At 42.4% G+C, this 18,330-nt stretch overlaps 1 protein-coding gene across 3 annotated transcripts in view; it reads right to left on the bottom strand.

Moving 5' to 3' along the window:
* Positions 1 to 5,470: 5,470 nt before the first annotated feature.
* The window catches only part of MTBP (MDM2 binding protein), a 76,575-nt gene continuing 63,715 nt past the window's right edge, over positions 5,471 to 18,330 (bottom strand). For 2 of the 3 annotated variants that reach the window (XM_010812245.3, XM_059874280.1), the window contains exons 16-20: positions 15,856 to 16,122; positions 13,962 to 14,202; positions 10,764 to 10,877; positions 6,845 to 6,910; positions 5,471 to 5,811 (exon numbers count right to left, since the gene is read on the bottom strand). In XM_010812245.3, the coding sequence (XP_010810547.1) occupies positions 5,773 to 5,811; positions 6,845 to 6,910; positions 10,764 to 10,877; positions 13,962 to 14,202; positions 15,856 to 16,122 (727 nt within the window). In that variant the 3' untranslated portion in view covers positions 5,471 to 5,772. The remainder of the gene's footprint in view (positions 5,812 to 6,844; positions 6,911 to 10,763; positions 10,878 to 13,961; positions 14,203 to 15,855; positions 16,123 to 18,330) is intronic. The other variant, NM_001193177.1, reaches the window with a different exon arrangement.

The raw sequence follows: 18,330 nt of genomic DNA, 5'->3' as shown, positions 1-18,330 counted from the left end.
GAATTTCTACTGGGGTGATGGAAAGCTGAGGGAATTAGACGGTGGTGATGCTTACACAACTTTGTGGATATACTAAAACCTACTAGAGTATATACCATAAGGGGCGACTTTCATAATATGCGAATTACATGCCAATAAAGGTAAGACTTGTGGGCTTTCTGTGTATCCAAAGTCACAGTCTAGTCTGTCAGATGAAAACCACACCCACCAGACAGGGCGTCTTGGGCTGTCAGAGTCTGTGGGGCAACACCCTTAAGATTCACAGAAGTCGTTTTGTCTTGCTGAAAGGGTTTAAGTATTTCTAAGGTTTTAATGAAGCATTTATCACTGAACCTTTGGTTTGATCTTGAGGCTATTACTTACTTGGAGAACCTTTTGCCACTGGAAATGAAGTGGGAAAACATTTTCCAACCCAGAATGTTCCAAGTCTTCTGTATCACCTCAAAATTCTGCTAGAAAACTGAACATTCCCTCCTCTAGTTCATGTATCTTGTCCTGTGCCTTTATTGTTTTCAGCCAAATAAGCAAACAAATGGCTCACTGACACTTTCAGCATTCTGTTTGGAACCAACCTTAACTAGATCCATGAGTCCATTTGGTACCACTTCTCTTTTCCAGGTTGTACGTGTGTGCTTCAGCAAAGCGCGGCCGCTGCTCCTTACCTTGGACGAGGGGTATCTCCTTGCTGGAGCAGCCGTGAAGAGAGAACCCACGTCCAAGGTAAGAGAAGCCCAAGTAAGACAGTCGGTGTTGCGAGAGGCATCAGAGGGCAGACACACAAACCATAATCAAAGAAAACTAGTCAATCTAATCACACGGACCACAGCCTGGTCTCTCAGTGAAACTAAGCCATGCCCTGTGGGACCACCCACGACGGGCGGGTCATGGTGGAGAGATCTAACAGAATGTGATCCACTGGAGAAGGGAACGGCAAACCACTTCAGTATTCTTGCCTTGAGAACCCCATGAACAGTATGAAAAGGCAAAATGATAGGATACTGAAAGAGGAACTCCCCAGGTCGGTAGGTGCCCAAATTGCTACTGGAGACCAGTGGAGAAATAACTCCATAAAGAATGAAGGGATGGAGCCAAAGCAAAATCCAGTTGTGAATGTGACTGGTGATAGAAGCAAGGTCTGTAAAGAGCAATATTGCATAGGAACCTGGAATGTCAGGTCCACGAATCAAGGCAAATTGGAAGTGGTCAAACAGATGGCAAGAGTGAACGTCGACATTCTAGCAATCAGCGAACTGAAATGGACTGGAACGGGTGAATTTAACTCAGATGACCATTATATCTACTACTGCGGGCAGGAATCCCTCAGAAGAAATGGAGTAGCCATCGTGGTCAACAAAAGAGCCCGAAATGCAGTACTTGCACGCAATCTCAAAAACGACAGAATGATCTCTGTTCGTTTCCAAAGCAAACCATACAATATCACAGTAATTCAAGTCTATGCCCCAACCAGTAACGCTGAAGAAGCTGATGTTGAACAGTTCAATGAAGACCTACAAGACCTTTTATAACTAACACCCAAAAAAGATGTCTTTTTCATTATAGGGGACTGGAATGCAAAAGTAGGAAGTCAAGAAACACCTGAAGTAACAAGCAAATTTGGCCTTGGAATATGGAATGAAGCAGGGCAAAGGCTAATAGAGTTTTGCCAAGAGAACGCAGTGGTCATAGCAAACACCCTCTTCCAACAACACAAGAGAAGACTCTACACATGGATATCACCAAATGGTCAACACCAAAATCAGACTGATTATATATTCTTTGCAGCCAAAGATGGAGAAGGTCTATACAGTCAGCAAAAACAAGACTGGGAGCTGACTGTGGCTCAGATCATGAACTCCTTATTACCAAATTCAGACTGAAATTGAAAAAAGTAGGGAAAACCACTAGACCATTCAGGTACGACCTAAATCAAATTCCTTATGATTATACAGTGGAAGTGAGAAATAGATTTAAGAGACTAGATCTGATAGAGTGCCTGATGAACTATGGACAGAGGTTTGTGACACTGTACAGGAGACAGGGATCAAGACCATCCCCATGGAAAAGAAATGCAAAAAAGCAAAATGGCTGTCTGGGGAGGCCTTACAAATAGCTATGAAAAGAAGAGAAGTGAAAAGCAAAGGAGAAAAGGAAAGATATAAGCATCTGAATGCAGAGTTCCAAAGAAGGGAGCTCTTCTTTGGAGAGATAAGAGATAAGAAAGGCTTCAACAATCAATGCAAAGAAATAGAGGAAAACAACAGAACGGGAAAGACTAGAGATCTCTTCAAGAAAATTAGAGATACCAAGGGAACGTTTAATGCAAAGATGGGCTTGATAAAGGACAGAAATGGTATGGACCTAACAGAAGCGAAGATATTAAGAGGTGGCAAGAATACACAGAAGAACTGTACAAAAAAGATCTTCACGACCAAGATAATCATGATGGTGTGATCACTCACCTGGAGCCAAACATCCTGGAATGTGAAGTCAAGTGGGCCTTAGAAAGCATCACTACGAACGAAGCTAGTGGAGGTGATGGAATTCCAGTTGAACTATTTCAAATCCTGAAAGATGATGCTGTGAAAGTGCTGCACTCAATACGCCAGCAAATTTGGAAAACTCAGCAGTGGCCACAGGACTGGAAAAGGTCAGTTTTCATTCCAATCCCAAAGAAAGGCAATGCCAAAGAATGCTCAAACTACCGCACAATTGCACTCATCTCACACGCTAGTAAAGTAATGCTCAAAATTCTCCAAGCCAGGCTTCAGCAATACGTGAACCGTGAACTTCCAGATGTTCAAGCTGGTTTTCGAAAAGGCAGAGGAACCAGAGATCAAACTGCCAACATCCGCTGGATCATCGAAAAAGCAAGAGAGTTCCAGAAAAACATCTATTTCTACTATCTTTGACTGTGTGGATCACAATAAACTGTGGACAATTCTGAAAGAGATGGGAGTACCAGACCACCTGACCTGCCTCTTGAGAAACTTATATGCAGGTCAAGAAGAAACAGAACTGGACATGGAACAACGGACTGGTTCCAAATAGGAAACAGAGTATGTCAAGGCTGTATATTGTCACCCTGCTTATTTAACTTACATGCAGAGTACATCATGAGAAACGCTGGGCTGGATGAAGCACAAGCTGGAATCAAGATTGCCGGCAGAAATATCAATAACCTCAGATATGCAGATGACACCACCCTTATGGCAGAAAGTGAAGAAGAACTAAAGAGCCTCTTGATGAAAGTGAAAGAGGAGAATGAAAAAGTTGGCCTAAAGCTCAACATTCAGAAAACTAAGATTATGGCATCTGGTCCCATCACTTCATGGGAAATAGATGGGAAAACAGTGGAAACAGTGTCAGACTTTATTTTTCTGGGCTCCAAAATCACTGCAGATGGTGACTGCAGCCATGAAATTAAAAGACGCTTATTCCTTGGAAGGAAAAGTTATGACCAACCTAGATAGCATATTGAAAAGCAGAGACATTACTTTGCCAACAAAGGTCCATCTAGTCAAGGCTATGGTTTTTCCAGTGGTCATGTATGGATGTGAGAGTTGGACTGTGAAGAAAGCTGAGTGCCGAAGAATTGATGCTTCTGAACTGTGGTGTTGGAGAAGACTCTTGAGAGTCCCTTGGACTGCAAGTAGATCCAACCAGTCCATTCTAAAGGAGATCAGTCCTGGGTGTTCATTGGAAGTACTGATGCTAAAGCTGAAACTCCAGTACTTTGGCCACCTCATGCGAAGAGTTGACTCATTAGAAAAGACTCTGATGCTGGGAGGGATTGGTGACAGGAGGAGAAGGGGACGACAGAGGATGAGATGGCTGGATGGCATCACCAACTCGATGGACCTAAGTTTGAGTGAACTCCTGGAGTTGGTGATGGACAGGGAGGCCTGGCGTGCTGCAATTCATGGGGTCGCAAAGAGTTGGACACGACTGAGCGACTGAACTGAACTGATGTGTGTGCTTAGTCAGTCAGTCGTGTCTGACTCTTTTCGACCCCGTGGCTGTAGCCCACCAGGCTTCTCTGTCCATGGACTCTCCAGGCAGCAACGCTGGAGCGGGTTGCCATGCCCTTTTCTAGGGAATCTTGAGCACGTAGGAATTGAACCTGGGTCTCCTGCACTGCAAGCAGATTCTTTACCATCTGAGCCACAAGGAAGCCAACTTCTCTTTTCCAGGTGATGTACACAACAATCTTCCCAAACATACCATCACTGTGGAACAGGCTGAGCCAGTCTGGCCCTGTGGCTGGTCCCTTTTTCTCTAAGGTCCTCTCAGGGAATGCAAGTTTTACGGGAATTAACATCCGAAGAGCCGAGGCCTGCGCTCTGCTCTATTCTCCCTCGGGTCTGCCTTTTGAGGTCCCGTGCGTGGGTGTCCTACAGATGGACAGGCCCGGCCGGCAGGGTCCTCTCCTGGACACAGGCACGCGGCTCACGCAGCTGGACTTCCGCCCGGCCTGCAGCTCCTCCCGTGAGTTCAGTCCCTGCCAGAAACAGACCTGAAGTCCCTAGGCCTTTTAGATCGCTCCTGTTACCTGCTTGCACATTTATCTCGAGTATCTTGAGTACTTTTTACTTTGAAGTATTTTTATGGTGGCGGTGGTGGTTCAGTCGCTAACTCGTGTCCAACTCTTGCGACCCTGTGGACTGTAGCCCACCAGGCTCCTCTGTCCCTGGGATTCTCCAGGCAAAAACACTGGAGTGGGTTGCCATTTCCAGTATTTTTATGGGACATTCACAAAAGTTATTAAGTGTGAGCACAGCACTGAAGTTAAGTTAAAGCAGTACATTCAGACACCTGCAGACTCCACCCTGAAAAAGCTGTACTAAGGAATAATCAGTGACGTACCAGAAATATTCATTTAAGTTTCATTTACAATAAGCAAATATTAAACTCATATGTCCAGCAATGCAGGATTGGTTAAATAAACTGATTCATTTGAATTATGCAGTTATTAATGATATGATATAAAAATCATTTTAATCATATTGTTATATCACATTGTTAAGTGAAAAGCAGGCTATAAATTAATATACATACATATCACACATATGACCTCAATTTTAAAACTAAATATAATGTTTATGTAGACAGAACAGTATTGGAATTTTTTCCATTCTCCTTAGTGTTTTCCACATTTTCCAAATTTACTGTCATGGGAAAACATTTTTTTTTTCTGGGAGTAGGTACTTAAGCCATTTTCACTACGTCTCATTTTCACAATTTTTGCTCTTTTTTTCATCCCAAATAAACATCAATAGCTCCAGCAGTGCTGGCTCCAGGGCAGGGTAAGGGAGCGCGACTACTGCTACACGAGCTTTGTGCCAATGGTTTCTAAACCAAGGGTCATCCAATAAGTCAAGCTGTAGTAACACCCGAGAAAAGCCACTGGCGATGTCTTACTTAAGACTCAGCAGTTTAAATATACCTAACAACAAAGACATTTACCAAGAAGTAAAGAAATATCTTTTTCTATTTATTGAAATAATTAAATAACCAAGAGTAAAATTTTTAAACATACACAAAAATATTAACTTTAAAAATTAAAATATAGTAAAACTGTAAGTATACAAACTAAAATTACATTAACTGAGCAACTTCAAAACTATGTAAGTACAGGGTATTTATGAAATTCCTTAGAAATGGAACATTAATTCTTTGAATAAAGTTTGAAATGTGTAATTTTCAAACTAAGGAAGGAAGTGGTATATAATAGATCCGTCCAATTTATAATCATCCAAAGGGAATGATTCTGTGTTATTTCTTCCTTGCTTTTTCTAACACCCATTCAATTACCTACGGGGAGAAAAAATATGATTATGGTACATTCTTTTGAAAACAAAAGCGATAGAAAAATACATTGTTCAAAAGAGCATGGTAGAAAATTTAAGACAAAAAATAGCACATCAGACTCTTAAAAAATACATTTTATCTTAAAAGTACCCTTTACTGGTGGGGAGGGGGGAGAGGGAGAGGCAGTCCAGGAGGAGGAGAGGGAAGCACAAGCTGTTCTGTAGCAAACGAGCTACAAGCACACTGTGCGGCACAGGGAGTACAGCCGGGATTTCACAAGGACTGAGAGTGCAAAACCTGCAAACGCTGTGAGCCGCTATGCCGTACACCTGTAACCCACACAATATTACACACCAACTACAGTTTAAAAAATTAAAGGGTTATCAAACACAAAAAAATCAATATAGCATTTACCTCCAGAGGTGACAGAGTAGGATGCGGTGGGGAAGAGACTCTTTGGGGCTTCCAGGGTTCTTAAATGTTTTATTTCTCAGCCTGAATCTTTTAAAATTCTTTTTTTTTTTTCAGTTGTATGTGTTTCTTTGCATATGTATTTACATATTATATCATGAATTTTTAAACAGAAAAAAAAATCACACATTTTATTTTCTTGCTAAAGAACACTTTTTGGTGAACTTTTTTATGTTGCAGAATACAATGGTGGTGTGCTCACTGGACAAAATGAAGATACTGCTCTATTTTCTCACCTTTATTTGAAATTTTGTTTTTAAAGGATCACTAAAAATAGAATTAAACCAAGCTTTGAAAACAGCTAATCAAAATGGATTAATTTTTCCAGCTCTTTGGATTATTCTTTTTCTTTCTGAACATTAATTTAGAAGCTCTTTTGTTAACAGAGAAATCTCTTAAATACTACTAAAGACCCTACTTACGTAAGTCCATTAAGCTATTTAACGAGTGGTCACAGGGACATAGCTGAACAGACCACTCACTAATTCTCACTGCGTGTACTACGCCTCCTGGCCGCCCAGAAACAAGACGGCAGCCTAACTGGATGCACTCACGGCACGCTTACCTGCACAACATTGTTGTTTGTTGTTTTCTTCATTTCTTCAAATAGACCCCTTGAAGTTTTAAGATCCTAAACATAAGAAAACAGAGCATTTCAAATCTGTACATTAAATTACAAAGAACAAGTCATTATTAAATAAACCTGCTGCTAAGTCGCTTCAGTCATGTCCGACTCTGTGCGACCCCATAGATGGCAGCCCACCAGGCTCCCCCGTCCCTGGGATTCTCCAGGCAAGAATGCTGGAGTGGGTTGCCATTTCCTTCTCCAATGCATGAAAGTGAAAAGTGAAAGTGAAATCGCTCAGTCATGTCCGACTCTTAGCGACCCCATGGACTGCAGCCTACCAGGCTCCTCCATCCATGGGATTTTCCAGGCAAGAGTGCCGGAGTGGGGTGCCATTGCCTTCTCCGTGTGCGTGCTCAGTTGTGTCCAACTCTTTGTAACTCCTTGGACTGTAGCCCACCAGGCTCCTCCATCCATGGGATTTTCCAGGCAAGAGTACTGGAATGGGGTGCCATCGCCTTCTCCTAAATAAACCTGACATGATCCTAAATCATTCTATAATCATCAATGTGAAGAGGGAGAAATCACAGCAAGAGATTATCATTTAGTTCCACCCTGGAAGGCCAAAGTTCTCTAACCAAAATACACCTGTCTGTACATAAGTCCATGCTGCTCTGAGCTCATAAACCCAACAGCACCGGCCAGACCCACACCCATCCTCAGCTGTGCACATGTGCTCAGGCGCTCAGTCGTGTCTGACTCTGCAACCCCATGGACTGCAGCCCAGCAGACTCCACTGTCCATGGGGTTCTCCTGCCTAGTACGCTGGACTGGGCTGCTGTTTCCTTCTCCATCGTCGGCTATGTGTACTCACTAATGCTTCATTACTCAGGAGACGGACATACAATTAATGTTTATTTTTCAGATAAAACACCTTTACCTCTCTCTTCTTACTGGCTATTTCACTCCAGACACAGAGGGGATGACACTGGACATAAAACTGAAATCTCTGACTTTTAAAAAGTTAATAACCTATAACAAGTTAAAATTTAAAAAATTCACTTGTTTTACAAAAAAAGCTGTCCTCTGCTGTGCTTCCAAGTCATGCTCCGTCGAAGCAGTCACTTTCAGTGCTCTCTTCTGTTTCTCTTGTTCTACCTCTGTGTTTCTGGATAATACGCTTATTACTGCTACTGTGTGACTTCACACTTTCAGACAGTGACTGCTGTTACCCTGGATTCAGGCCTCTGAATCCTCCCACCTCCCTTCGTTTCCTCTCAGTAACAGCTGCACCACAATTTTTTTTTTAATTAGTAAACAGTCAATGTTTGCATTTTATGCTTAAGCAAATAAAGTTTACTCCCAAGCTAAGTAACATATTATGGTTATAATTTCTCTTTCATCTAATGTTTCATTTATCCTGTGGTTGAACTATATTGGCTTAGCTTTCCAGGTACATAATTCTGCCCCTAGCCCCACAACTCTGATTAAAATGACTGATTAAATGTACATCAAAGTTCTTCAAACACTCTCGGATACCGGGTAATCGCCCCTTCAGCTTTTCGTTTCTGCGCTGGTTTTCTTAACTGCATTCTTTAAACCCTGGAGCCCCTTCTCCCTCGGCCTGCTGCAGTTTGGTCCAGCTGCTTCCTGGACCAGGTCCCACTGGAACATATCTTTCCCAGTCTAGGTAGTTTTTCTTTTATTTCTTGAGTAAGTCCCTTGTTCTACTGAATTTCATCTTCTCACAAATTCATTAAAGGTTACACAGGTGACAAAATTTTTGAGACCTTTCGTGCCTGAAGCGTCTCCATTGAATCTTCACACCTCACTGGCTTCCGTGTGTCAGTCGCTCAGCCGTGTCCTCTACTGAATCTTCACACTTGACTGGCTTGTGTGTGTGTCAGTCGCTCAGCCGTGTCCGACCCTTTGCGACCCCGCGGACTGTAGCCCACCAGGCTCCTCGGTCCATGGGATTCTCCAGGCAAGAACACTGGAGTGTAGCCATTCCCTTCTCCAGGGGATGTTCCCAACCCAGGGACTGAAACTGGGTCTCTTGCATTGCAGGTGGATTCCTCACTGAGCCACCAGGGAAGGCCTGTGACTGACTTCTGGGCCAGATAAAAAATAGCAGGTAAATCACTTTCCTTCAGAATGTGAAGATGATGTTCTACCATCTGGCATGCGAGGCTACTGGAAAAGCCCAATGCCAACCTTATTCTTGAATCTTCATGTCAACTGCTTCTCTCCCAGGAAACTTCTATGGAACTACTCCCCCCTCCAGGAGATGTGACCCTCCACAGGGACGGGCTTGCAGAACTGCCACCCTCCAGGCAGGACGAGCTATGTGCCCTTTCCAGCAGGAGGTTTGCATCCTTCGGTTCTGGAATGCCTTGTGTATTTCTGAAGGTTTTCTCTCCTCTCGTCTCTATTATGAGCATAATGGATCTTTCAGATTAATTCCCCCATTTTCTTATCTCACGTTTAATGTTTTTCTCCTCAATTTTGTCAGTAATACTAACTTCTGGCAAATTTCTTACTCTCACTGTTGACTATTAGCGATTTTACTGTATTTTTAATTTTAAGGAAATTTCACGTTCTATAGTTTTCGCAAACAGCATCACATTCCGGTTTTGTACATGCGACTGTCTTCTTCCTGACATCCAGTTTTCATGGCGTTCTCTTCAGGCTTCTGCTCCTCCCGCGCCCCCTCTGCTCCTTTATGTTCTGACACCTGCTGAGTTAGACGCTTTCCTCAGAACTCTGCCGAGTCTCAGCTGTCTGGTCACACAGACATTTTAAAATTGTTTCCGCTGTAGCACACAGCACATGGGATCATAGTTCCCAGTCCAGGGATCAAACCCATGCTCCCTGGAGCAGAAGCACAGTCTTAGCCACTGGGCTTCCAGGGACATCCCTTCCAGTCGTATTTTAAAATGAGACAATAAAAATCTTACTGGAACTTCTGTGTGTGCAGAGCTTATTCACTGGCACCTTTGTAAGGTAGGGGAATAAGAGGTCATTGGCCTTTTCACTGCGGCCTCCCACGCGTTTCTCCTCCAGGGACTGTTTCCCACACTGCCGCAGGGTGGGAGAGAGCAAAGCCACGGGTAATACAGCCATCCTCAGCGAACGCTGTGGGGAAAGGTGTGCAGAGCAGGCTGAAGGCTCCCCGTTCACTCTGCGGACCTCTCTCTAACTCCTGCTCTTCATGGCACTCTGCCCCCACCTTCCACAACACCTGGTGTCCCCAGGCTCCAAGCAGGCCCGAGACCGTGCTGGGTCTGGACTCTCAGCCCCAGGCGGGCATCGAGGCTGTCACTGCTGCTCAGCCACAACACGCATCCACATGCTTCCTGCGCCAACGTGTGACAGCACCGCCACGGTCTTCCTTTCTTCTTTTCTTGGCTTTTGTACCTTCAGTACTGTCTTTCTCGAGAGATTCTACAAGGGAACTCAAAGTGTTCCACCTGTGGTCCATCTGCAGTTTTAATCAAAAACCCACATAAAAATCTAACACCACTTAAGTCTCACAAAACGGTTATCTGAATGGTCGGTTTGACTGTACTACAACGAGCTATTAGTGGATCCAGAACTAGAAACTGTATGTTTTGACACTCTGTCAGGTACCTTCACGATATACTAAGATTACCTGAGTACATAAAATAAGCTGAGCTTATGATCAACTCAAGTCAATGACCTGTTAGGCAAACACTGGGGGTGTCAGTTAAGGTACCATTCTCTATATATGAGAACTAAAATCAACCATAAAGTATTCTGACTCCAGTTTTTCTACCTCCATTAAAAAATGTGGCAATAAGGTGTCAGAGTAAAAAATATTCAAATCATACTACCTTGAGTCAAATAGGAACATTAGAACATGACCTGGATTTTGCCGTCAGTAGAGAAGACACTGTACCTTTAGGTAGAACTTGGAGATCTCAAAGAGACGCTGGCTGCAAGCAGAGAAGCACCCGTGAGCCTCCGTGATCCCGTGCTTCTTCAGGGTTTCAGCAACTACTTCTTTCAGTATCTTGAATACAACATAACATGTGACTAGTGTTTCTTACCCTGAGAGCTGAGCTCTGTAAATCACACAACCATGTACCTATGCTAAAGACAGATAAGCTCATTAAGACCAAACCATTGAGAAGAAGAGACCTGAAACAGTGACACACTCACATGTCACAGGGTAGCTGTCGGGCAGAGAGGACTGAAGCGTCCCAAGAGAGGGTCTCATGTGCTGAGCTCTGAGTCAACATCAGAATGGGAATGGTACACACAGCAGGGATAGGTATACACAGGTGTGTCCTTGTTTTTTATTATGGAAAATTTCAAACACTATAAAGAGAATATATTTTGTAACAAAACCCCTCTCTCTCTCTCTATATATATACATGTATCAGGACTACATGTAAGAGCTGGTTTTATATATATATACATATATATATATAAATCATTATATATTTATATATATAAACAAATATAATTATGTGATTGTAATTATATATTTTATATAAATATATTTATACATAATCTATATATAAATTATAAATATATATATGAACTATATATAAGAGCTGGCTCTATACATATATAAATATATATACATCAGTTCAGTTCAGTCGCTCAGTCGTGTCCAACGCTTTGCGACCCATGAATTTCAGCACGCCAGGCCTCCCTGTCCATCACCAACTCCCGGAGTTCACTCAAACTCACATCCATAGAGTCAGTGATGCCATCCAGCCATCTCATCCTCTGTTGTCCCCTTCTCCTCCTGCCCCCAATCCCTCCCAGCATCAGAGTCTTTTCCAATGAGTCAACTCTTCGCATGAGATGGCCAAAGTATTGGAGTTTCAGCTTTAGCATCATTCCTTCCAAAGAAATCCCAGGGCTGATCTCCTTTAGAATGGACTGGTTGGATCTCCTTGCAGTCCAAGGGACTCTCAAGAGTCTTCTCCAACACCACAGTTCAAAAACATCAATTCTTAGGCGCTCAGCCTTCTTCATAGTCCAACTCTCACATCCATACATGATCACTGGAAAAACCACAGCCTTGACTAGACTGACCTTTGTTGGCAAAGTAATGTCTCTGCTTTTCAATATGCTATCTAGGTTGGTCATAACTTTCCTTCCAAGGAGTAAGCGTCTTTTAATTTCATGGCTGCAGTCACCATCTGCAGTGATTTTGGAGCCCCAAAAAATAAAGTCTGACACTGTTTCCACTGTTTTCCCATCTATTTCCCATGAACTGATGGGATCAGATGCCATGATCTTCGTTTTCTGAATGTGAGCTTTAAGCCAACTTTTTCACTCTCCACTTTCACTTTCATCAAGAGGCTTTTTAGTTCCTCTTCACTTTCTGCCATAAGGGTGGTGTCATCTGCATATCTGAGGTGATTGGTATTTCTCGCGGCAATCTTGATTCCAGTTTGTGCTTCTTCCAGCTCAGCGTTTCTCATGATGTACTCTGCATAGAAGTTAAATAAGCAGGGTGACAGTATATAGCCTTGACGTACTCCGTTTCCTATTTGGAACCAGTCTGTTGTTCCATGTCCAGTTCTGTTTCTTCCTGACCTGCATATAGGTTTCTCAAGAGGCAGGTCAGGTGGTCTGGTACTCCCATCTCTTTCAGAATTGTCCACAGTTTATTGTGATCCACACAGTCAAAGGCTTTGGCATAGTCAATAAAGCAGAAATAGATGTTTTTCTGGAACTCTCTTGCTTTTTCAATGATCCAGCGGATGTTGGCACTTTGATCTCTGGTTCCTCTGCCTTTTCGAAAACCAGCTTGAACATCTGGAAGTTCACGTATTGCTGAAGCCTGGCTTGGAGAATTTTGAGCATTACTTTACTAGCGTGTGAGATGAGTGCAATTGTGAGGTAGTTTGAGCATTCTTTGGCATTGCCTTTCTTCGGGATTGGAATGAAAACTGACCTTTTCCAGTCCTGTGGCCACTGCTGAGTGTTCCAAATTTGCTGGCGTATTGAGTGCAGCACTTTCACAGCATCACCTTTCAGGATTTGAAATAGCTCAACTGGAATTCCATCACCTCCACTAGCTTTGTTCGTAGTGATGCTTTCTAAGGCCCACTTGACTTCACATTCCAGGATGTCTGGCTCTAGGTGAGTGATCACACCATCGTGATTATCTGGGTTGTGAAGACCTTTTTTGTACAGTTCTTCTGTGTACTCTTGCCGCCTCTTCTTAATATCTACTGCTTCTGTTAGGTCCATACCATTTCTGCCCTTTATCGAGCCCATCTTTGCATGAAATGTTCCCTTGGTATCTCTAATTTTCTTGAAGAGATCTCTAGTCTTTCCCATTCTGTTGTTTTCCTCTATTTCTTTGCATTGATCGCTGAGGAAGGCTTTCTTATCTCTTCTTGCTATTCTTTGGAATTCTGCATTCAGATGCTTATATCTTTCCTTTTCTCCTCTGCTTTTTGCTTCTCTTCTTTTCACAGCTATTTGTAAGGCCTCCCCAGATAGCTATTTTGGTTTTTTGCATTTCTTTTCCATGGGGATGGTCTTAATCCCTGTCTCCTGTGAGGACTATATATAAGATCTATATATATATATATATATATATATATATATATACGTCAAGGCTATATACTATATATATATATATATATATATATATATATATATATATATACATACACACGAGGACTATATATAAGAGCTGGTTTTATATATATATAGACTATATATAAGACCTGGCTATATATATAATTATATATATATGAAGACTATATATAAGAGCTGGTTATATATATATAAATATATATAAGGAGGATCCATCTGGGGCTCCTTCTGCTCCTTCACACCCCGACTTGCACTTTCCCATTACCGTTCTTTCACTGAACTATTATTATGTGGCTGCACCACGGGGCAGGATCTCAGCTCCCAATCAGGGACTGAATCTGGGCCACAGCAGTGAAAGCCTGGAATCCTCACCAAGAGGCCACCAGGGAACTCCTTGGTATTATTTTAAAGTAAATTACAGACCACTTCATTTCATTGATAAACTTTTTTGACAAACATCTGAAATGAATCAAATAAGAACGTTTCTTCCCGTGTAGACTGAGAGAGTCAGGAAGCGGATCTTTACCCGCGTGTGCTTCTGTGATCGGGATTCCTTCGCGGGCCTTGATGTTTCTGATTCACGCACAGCTTTTGGACCTGAGCCGGCCTTGGCGGTGGCTCCGGGAGTTTCACTGCTCAGCGCAGAGCGACACGTCACAGGTAATGGCCGCTCTGCCCGCAGCTTTCTGGAAGGGACCGCGTGGTGATGGTGACCACTGCCACTTGTCTGAGAAAGAAGAGAATCTGAACTTCCAGATCTCACAAGTCTGTTGCGGGGGCAAGACCAGAACACAGATTAAGGGAGTCACCAATCACGTTCATTTTCTTTCCTCAACACTACAGCTATAATCATCAACATATAAACCCCGGGAGAGCAAACACAATTTCTTGTTACTACTGCCTTAAATAAGCAATCAACATCGCATTACACAGTTGCTCCTTTAGTTCTTCAAATGAGAAACGAGAACACAGAAAGCAGTGAATAATAATCTAGGATTTTAGCTCAGAGGAAAAGCAACAAGTGATACTACTGTCTCCCTTCCTGTCAATTTACAATTTCTCACATAAACCAGAGATGGCACTCCAGGCAGTACTGTTTATAGACAAGTTAATTTTGATAAAGAAACCCTAATAATCATGCTTGTTATAGCCATTCAACTACTTGTAGAAGATAAGCTGTTAAAACAAACAGAGATAAAACTAGAAAAGTGATTTTAGTTTCGATTTTTCTAAGATGTTTAAATTTCTATTTCCAAGAAAGGGTCTCAGACTCTTCAATTCTGCTAACCTATAGGACACAGTGTTACTCTCTTTTCCAGAACACATAGACATCAATCACAGTCAGAAATAAAAAAATTACTAAAAAACATAGTATCCTAAATATTAATGGATTTGCTTTTTAGCTTTATCAGGTGAAAAAAGTATCATGAATTTGAAAAGTCCTTATAACAATAATTTAGTTATTCATATCAGGGAAACAGTGTTCTAATATATATATATATATTGCTACACTGCATGACATGCACGCTAAGATTAGTGCAGAATTAAACCTGCGCTCCCTGCACAGGAAGCATGGAATCTTCACCACTGGACCACCAGGAAAGTCCTTAATACTTATGACTGTTTAATACAGTTTCACTTTAAGATATTTGATACTTTTTGAAAGGCTTACATATGATAAGAATTTAAGGTTTGTTTTAGGTGCCAAAGACCTAAATTTGACAAAAGTTCCAAAGATATATAAATTCAATAGAAATTAGGCTGTTTATTTCATGAGCTTCTAATTTTTGTTCAAGTATTTGGACATTTTATCTAGCTAGCAAATAAAGTAGCTAGAATAATCTCATTTTTATGGTGTATTATGTAGGCTTTAAAGCTATATTTTGTATGAAACAAGTTATTTTAAAATGGTGCCAGTGGTTAGGACTCCGTGCTTTCACTGCCAAGGCGTGGATTCAGTCGTAAGCTGCAGTCCTGAAGCCCCTTGTTCAAGGGGCCAGTGCAGGCAGCACCAGTGCAGGCAGCAGACAGCGGGAGGAGGCAGAAAAACTGCATCTCTCAATATCCTCTTCAACAGAGCATCTCCTCTGCTTTATCTATGGAGAAGACCGCCAGTGTTCCATGGTTTAAAAACCTGACAATCCCTTGTGCCAATGGACTGTATATTAGTATTATAAAGCCAGAAAGAATGTGATTTTCCCCAAGTCATTTCTCTTTATAACTTATAAGCATAATCATCAACTGCTCACAAAAGAAACAAACTCCTGGTATGAAAGCGTCACCAATCTACGCTATGAAAGCGTATAAAGTCCACACAGAAAGCAACTTAAAAAATATGAACGATTAATATGAAAAAAAAATTACCCTAAGACTAAAACACTTTCCATCAAGATACTATTTTTGTGCACTTCATATATCACCTTTTGGGCGGATAAAGGCAGTTCACATCTTTTGATCTCCTTTTCACTCGGGAGACGTCGGTCCGGAGCTCCCTTTGCAGAGCTTCTCCGTCAGGGACACTCAGGGGCTCTGACAAAACCGCAGGAGATGGAAGCGGGCTGAGCACGGTGGGTCCCGGAGAACTCCCCCTGGCGCAGGTGCTCTGGGTCTCATAACGAATAAGACGGGATTGCAGCTCCGAAAATCCCCCATCTCTCTCTAACGCCTTCCGGTCATCCAAGCAGTACCTGAGCAAGAGAAAGATCTTTAACATCAAAAACTCTGCTGCAGCAATGGGCTATTTCCTGCCACCTGCAAAGAGCAAAACATTTACTTAAAAAGTTCTTACAAAACTTCCTAATAATTGTTGGGAGCGTGAGTGAATAACCAATTTCCCTCACAAGTTCAGTTTTTTCCAGCCTGCTACATGACACAGCAAAAGATTAAAAAAAAAAACAAAAAAAACAGTGAGGTACAATCTGATTCCTCTTTGACTGTTTCTGGGCAACAGATTAAGTTAATCCTCTGGTTTATTTTCAAAATAATACAGTTGCTGTTTTGATACCTTCTAAGTCTCTACCAACCTCTGATTCCTCAGCACGGCTGATATGTAATGATGTGAAATGCTGACTTCCGTTAGAAAGGGCAAGTTTGTTTTCAACGCAAAGATTAGGAGGGTATAAAGGCATTCTAAACTGGCTCAACAAACACAGCTCAGAACATTCTGACATTCCCCTTTGAAACTCACTTCCACCTTAGGCTGACGACAAATTCTTCTTCAAAGTCTGGCTGACTATGGATCTGGTTTCTAGCCAAATCTGATCTAAGATGTCAGGCAGCTGTCTGTTCAGTGAATGCTTCTGGACAAGAGTCCCCACAGTGTTAAGGACAACAAATAAGTTTATCAGGGAAGTCACCTATGAGACACATGGTGTTGGAAAACCCTTCACTTTCTCCCTCTGTGCGATGTATGGAGGAAACTCAAGCAGTGTCCCATGCACAATGAGAGGACTGCAGACAGCAGACTTTTTCTGCTATCTGTCCTCTTGTAGATTATCCGTCCTCTTGTAGATTATCCGTCCTCTTGTAGATTCTAACAAGCTCCTTAAATCAGAACTTTGGGGCTATAAGCCTTGAGTCCCATGTTTAAGGAGTGTATCATGACCCCAGTGTCTGATTGCCTGGGGGAGGCTTTAAGGGCTTTTCTTTCCCTTGTGACATGTATTCTGATTTCTAAGAGTAGAGAACCAGACTCCCTGGACTTAAATCTGCCTCTACCGTCATGTAAACATGGCCAAACTACTTAATTTTATCTACACTCTTGCTGCCTCCTCTGCAAGATGAGATTTACAGCAGTTACCTCAAAGAGCTATGGTGAAGATTCCTTGAATGGACAGACACAAGCACTCAGAATCAGTGCCTGGAACCCGCCAGCAGAGCAGTCAAGAGATACATGCTGCTGCCATCATCACCAACACAGTGGTTTTACACTCCACCACGGCAAATCTCACAGTGCGCTAACGATGAGAGCAAAGCCAGGACTCAGACCCCAGGTGGTGACCCCAGAGTCTGACCTGAACCGATTTAGTATGTAAGCTTTCAAGAAAGGGATAAGGATCACCTTACTCAGGGGTCAACTCACAGATGCACACTGGAATCACCTGACAAGTTTTCACAAGCTGCTAGTGCCCAGAGTTTCTGACTCAGCTGGTCTGGGGTTGGCGTTTAGGACTGTTTTTTTTAAAGCTACCTAGGTGATTCTATGGAGAAGGAAATGGCCACCCACTCCAGTACTCTTGCCTGGAGAATCCCATGGAGGGAGGAGCCTGGTAGGCTGCAGTCCATGGGGTCGCAAAGAGTCGGACACGACTGAGTGACTTCACTTTCACTTTTCACTTTCACACATTGGAGAAGGACATGACAACCCACTCCAGTGTTCTTGCCTGGAGAATCCCAGGGACGGGGGAGCCTGGTGGGCTGCCGTCTATGGGGTCGCACAGAGTCGGACACAACTGAAGCGACTTAGCAGCAGCAGCAGCTGGTGATTCTAAATTGTAGCTAGGACTGAAACAGCTCTGATATAACGCAACAATTTAACACGCGAAAAAACTAAGATTGTTAACTCGTGGCAGAAAAGTGACTAGAACCTAGATCTCTCAACTCTCTAACATTCTTTCTCCAGTCCGTTGTTTAACAAAACATATTTCATTAAAAACCAGCAGCAACCCTAAGGATTACTGATGAGTCCTATTTCTATCCTGGGCAACTGACAGAATCTAGAATACAACTAAGAACCATGAATGCTAAGGACAAGCTGTAGGCAAGAGGAAATGTAATCCCTGATTAGCCTACAGGAAATTTTTGAGAGGAAAAAAATGTATAGTTTGACTCCAATACAATTTTTCCTACTCTAAGATTTCGATTCTAAGACGCAGATTTTTCCTTCCAGTTCTACC

Source organism: Bos taurus, chromosome 14 (genome assembly GCF_002263795.3).
Source record: "Bos taurus isolate L1 Dominette 01449 registration number 42190680 breed Hereford chromosome 14, ARS-UCD2.0, whole genome shotgun sequence".
In the NCBI taxonomy this organism is placed as follows: Eukaryota; Metazoa; Chordata; class Mammalia; order Artiodactyla; family Bovidae; genus Bos; species Bos taurus.
Note: the sequence above shows the minus strand (reverse complement) of the source record. Positions and strands in the feature narration are given on the sequence as shown.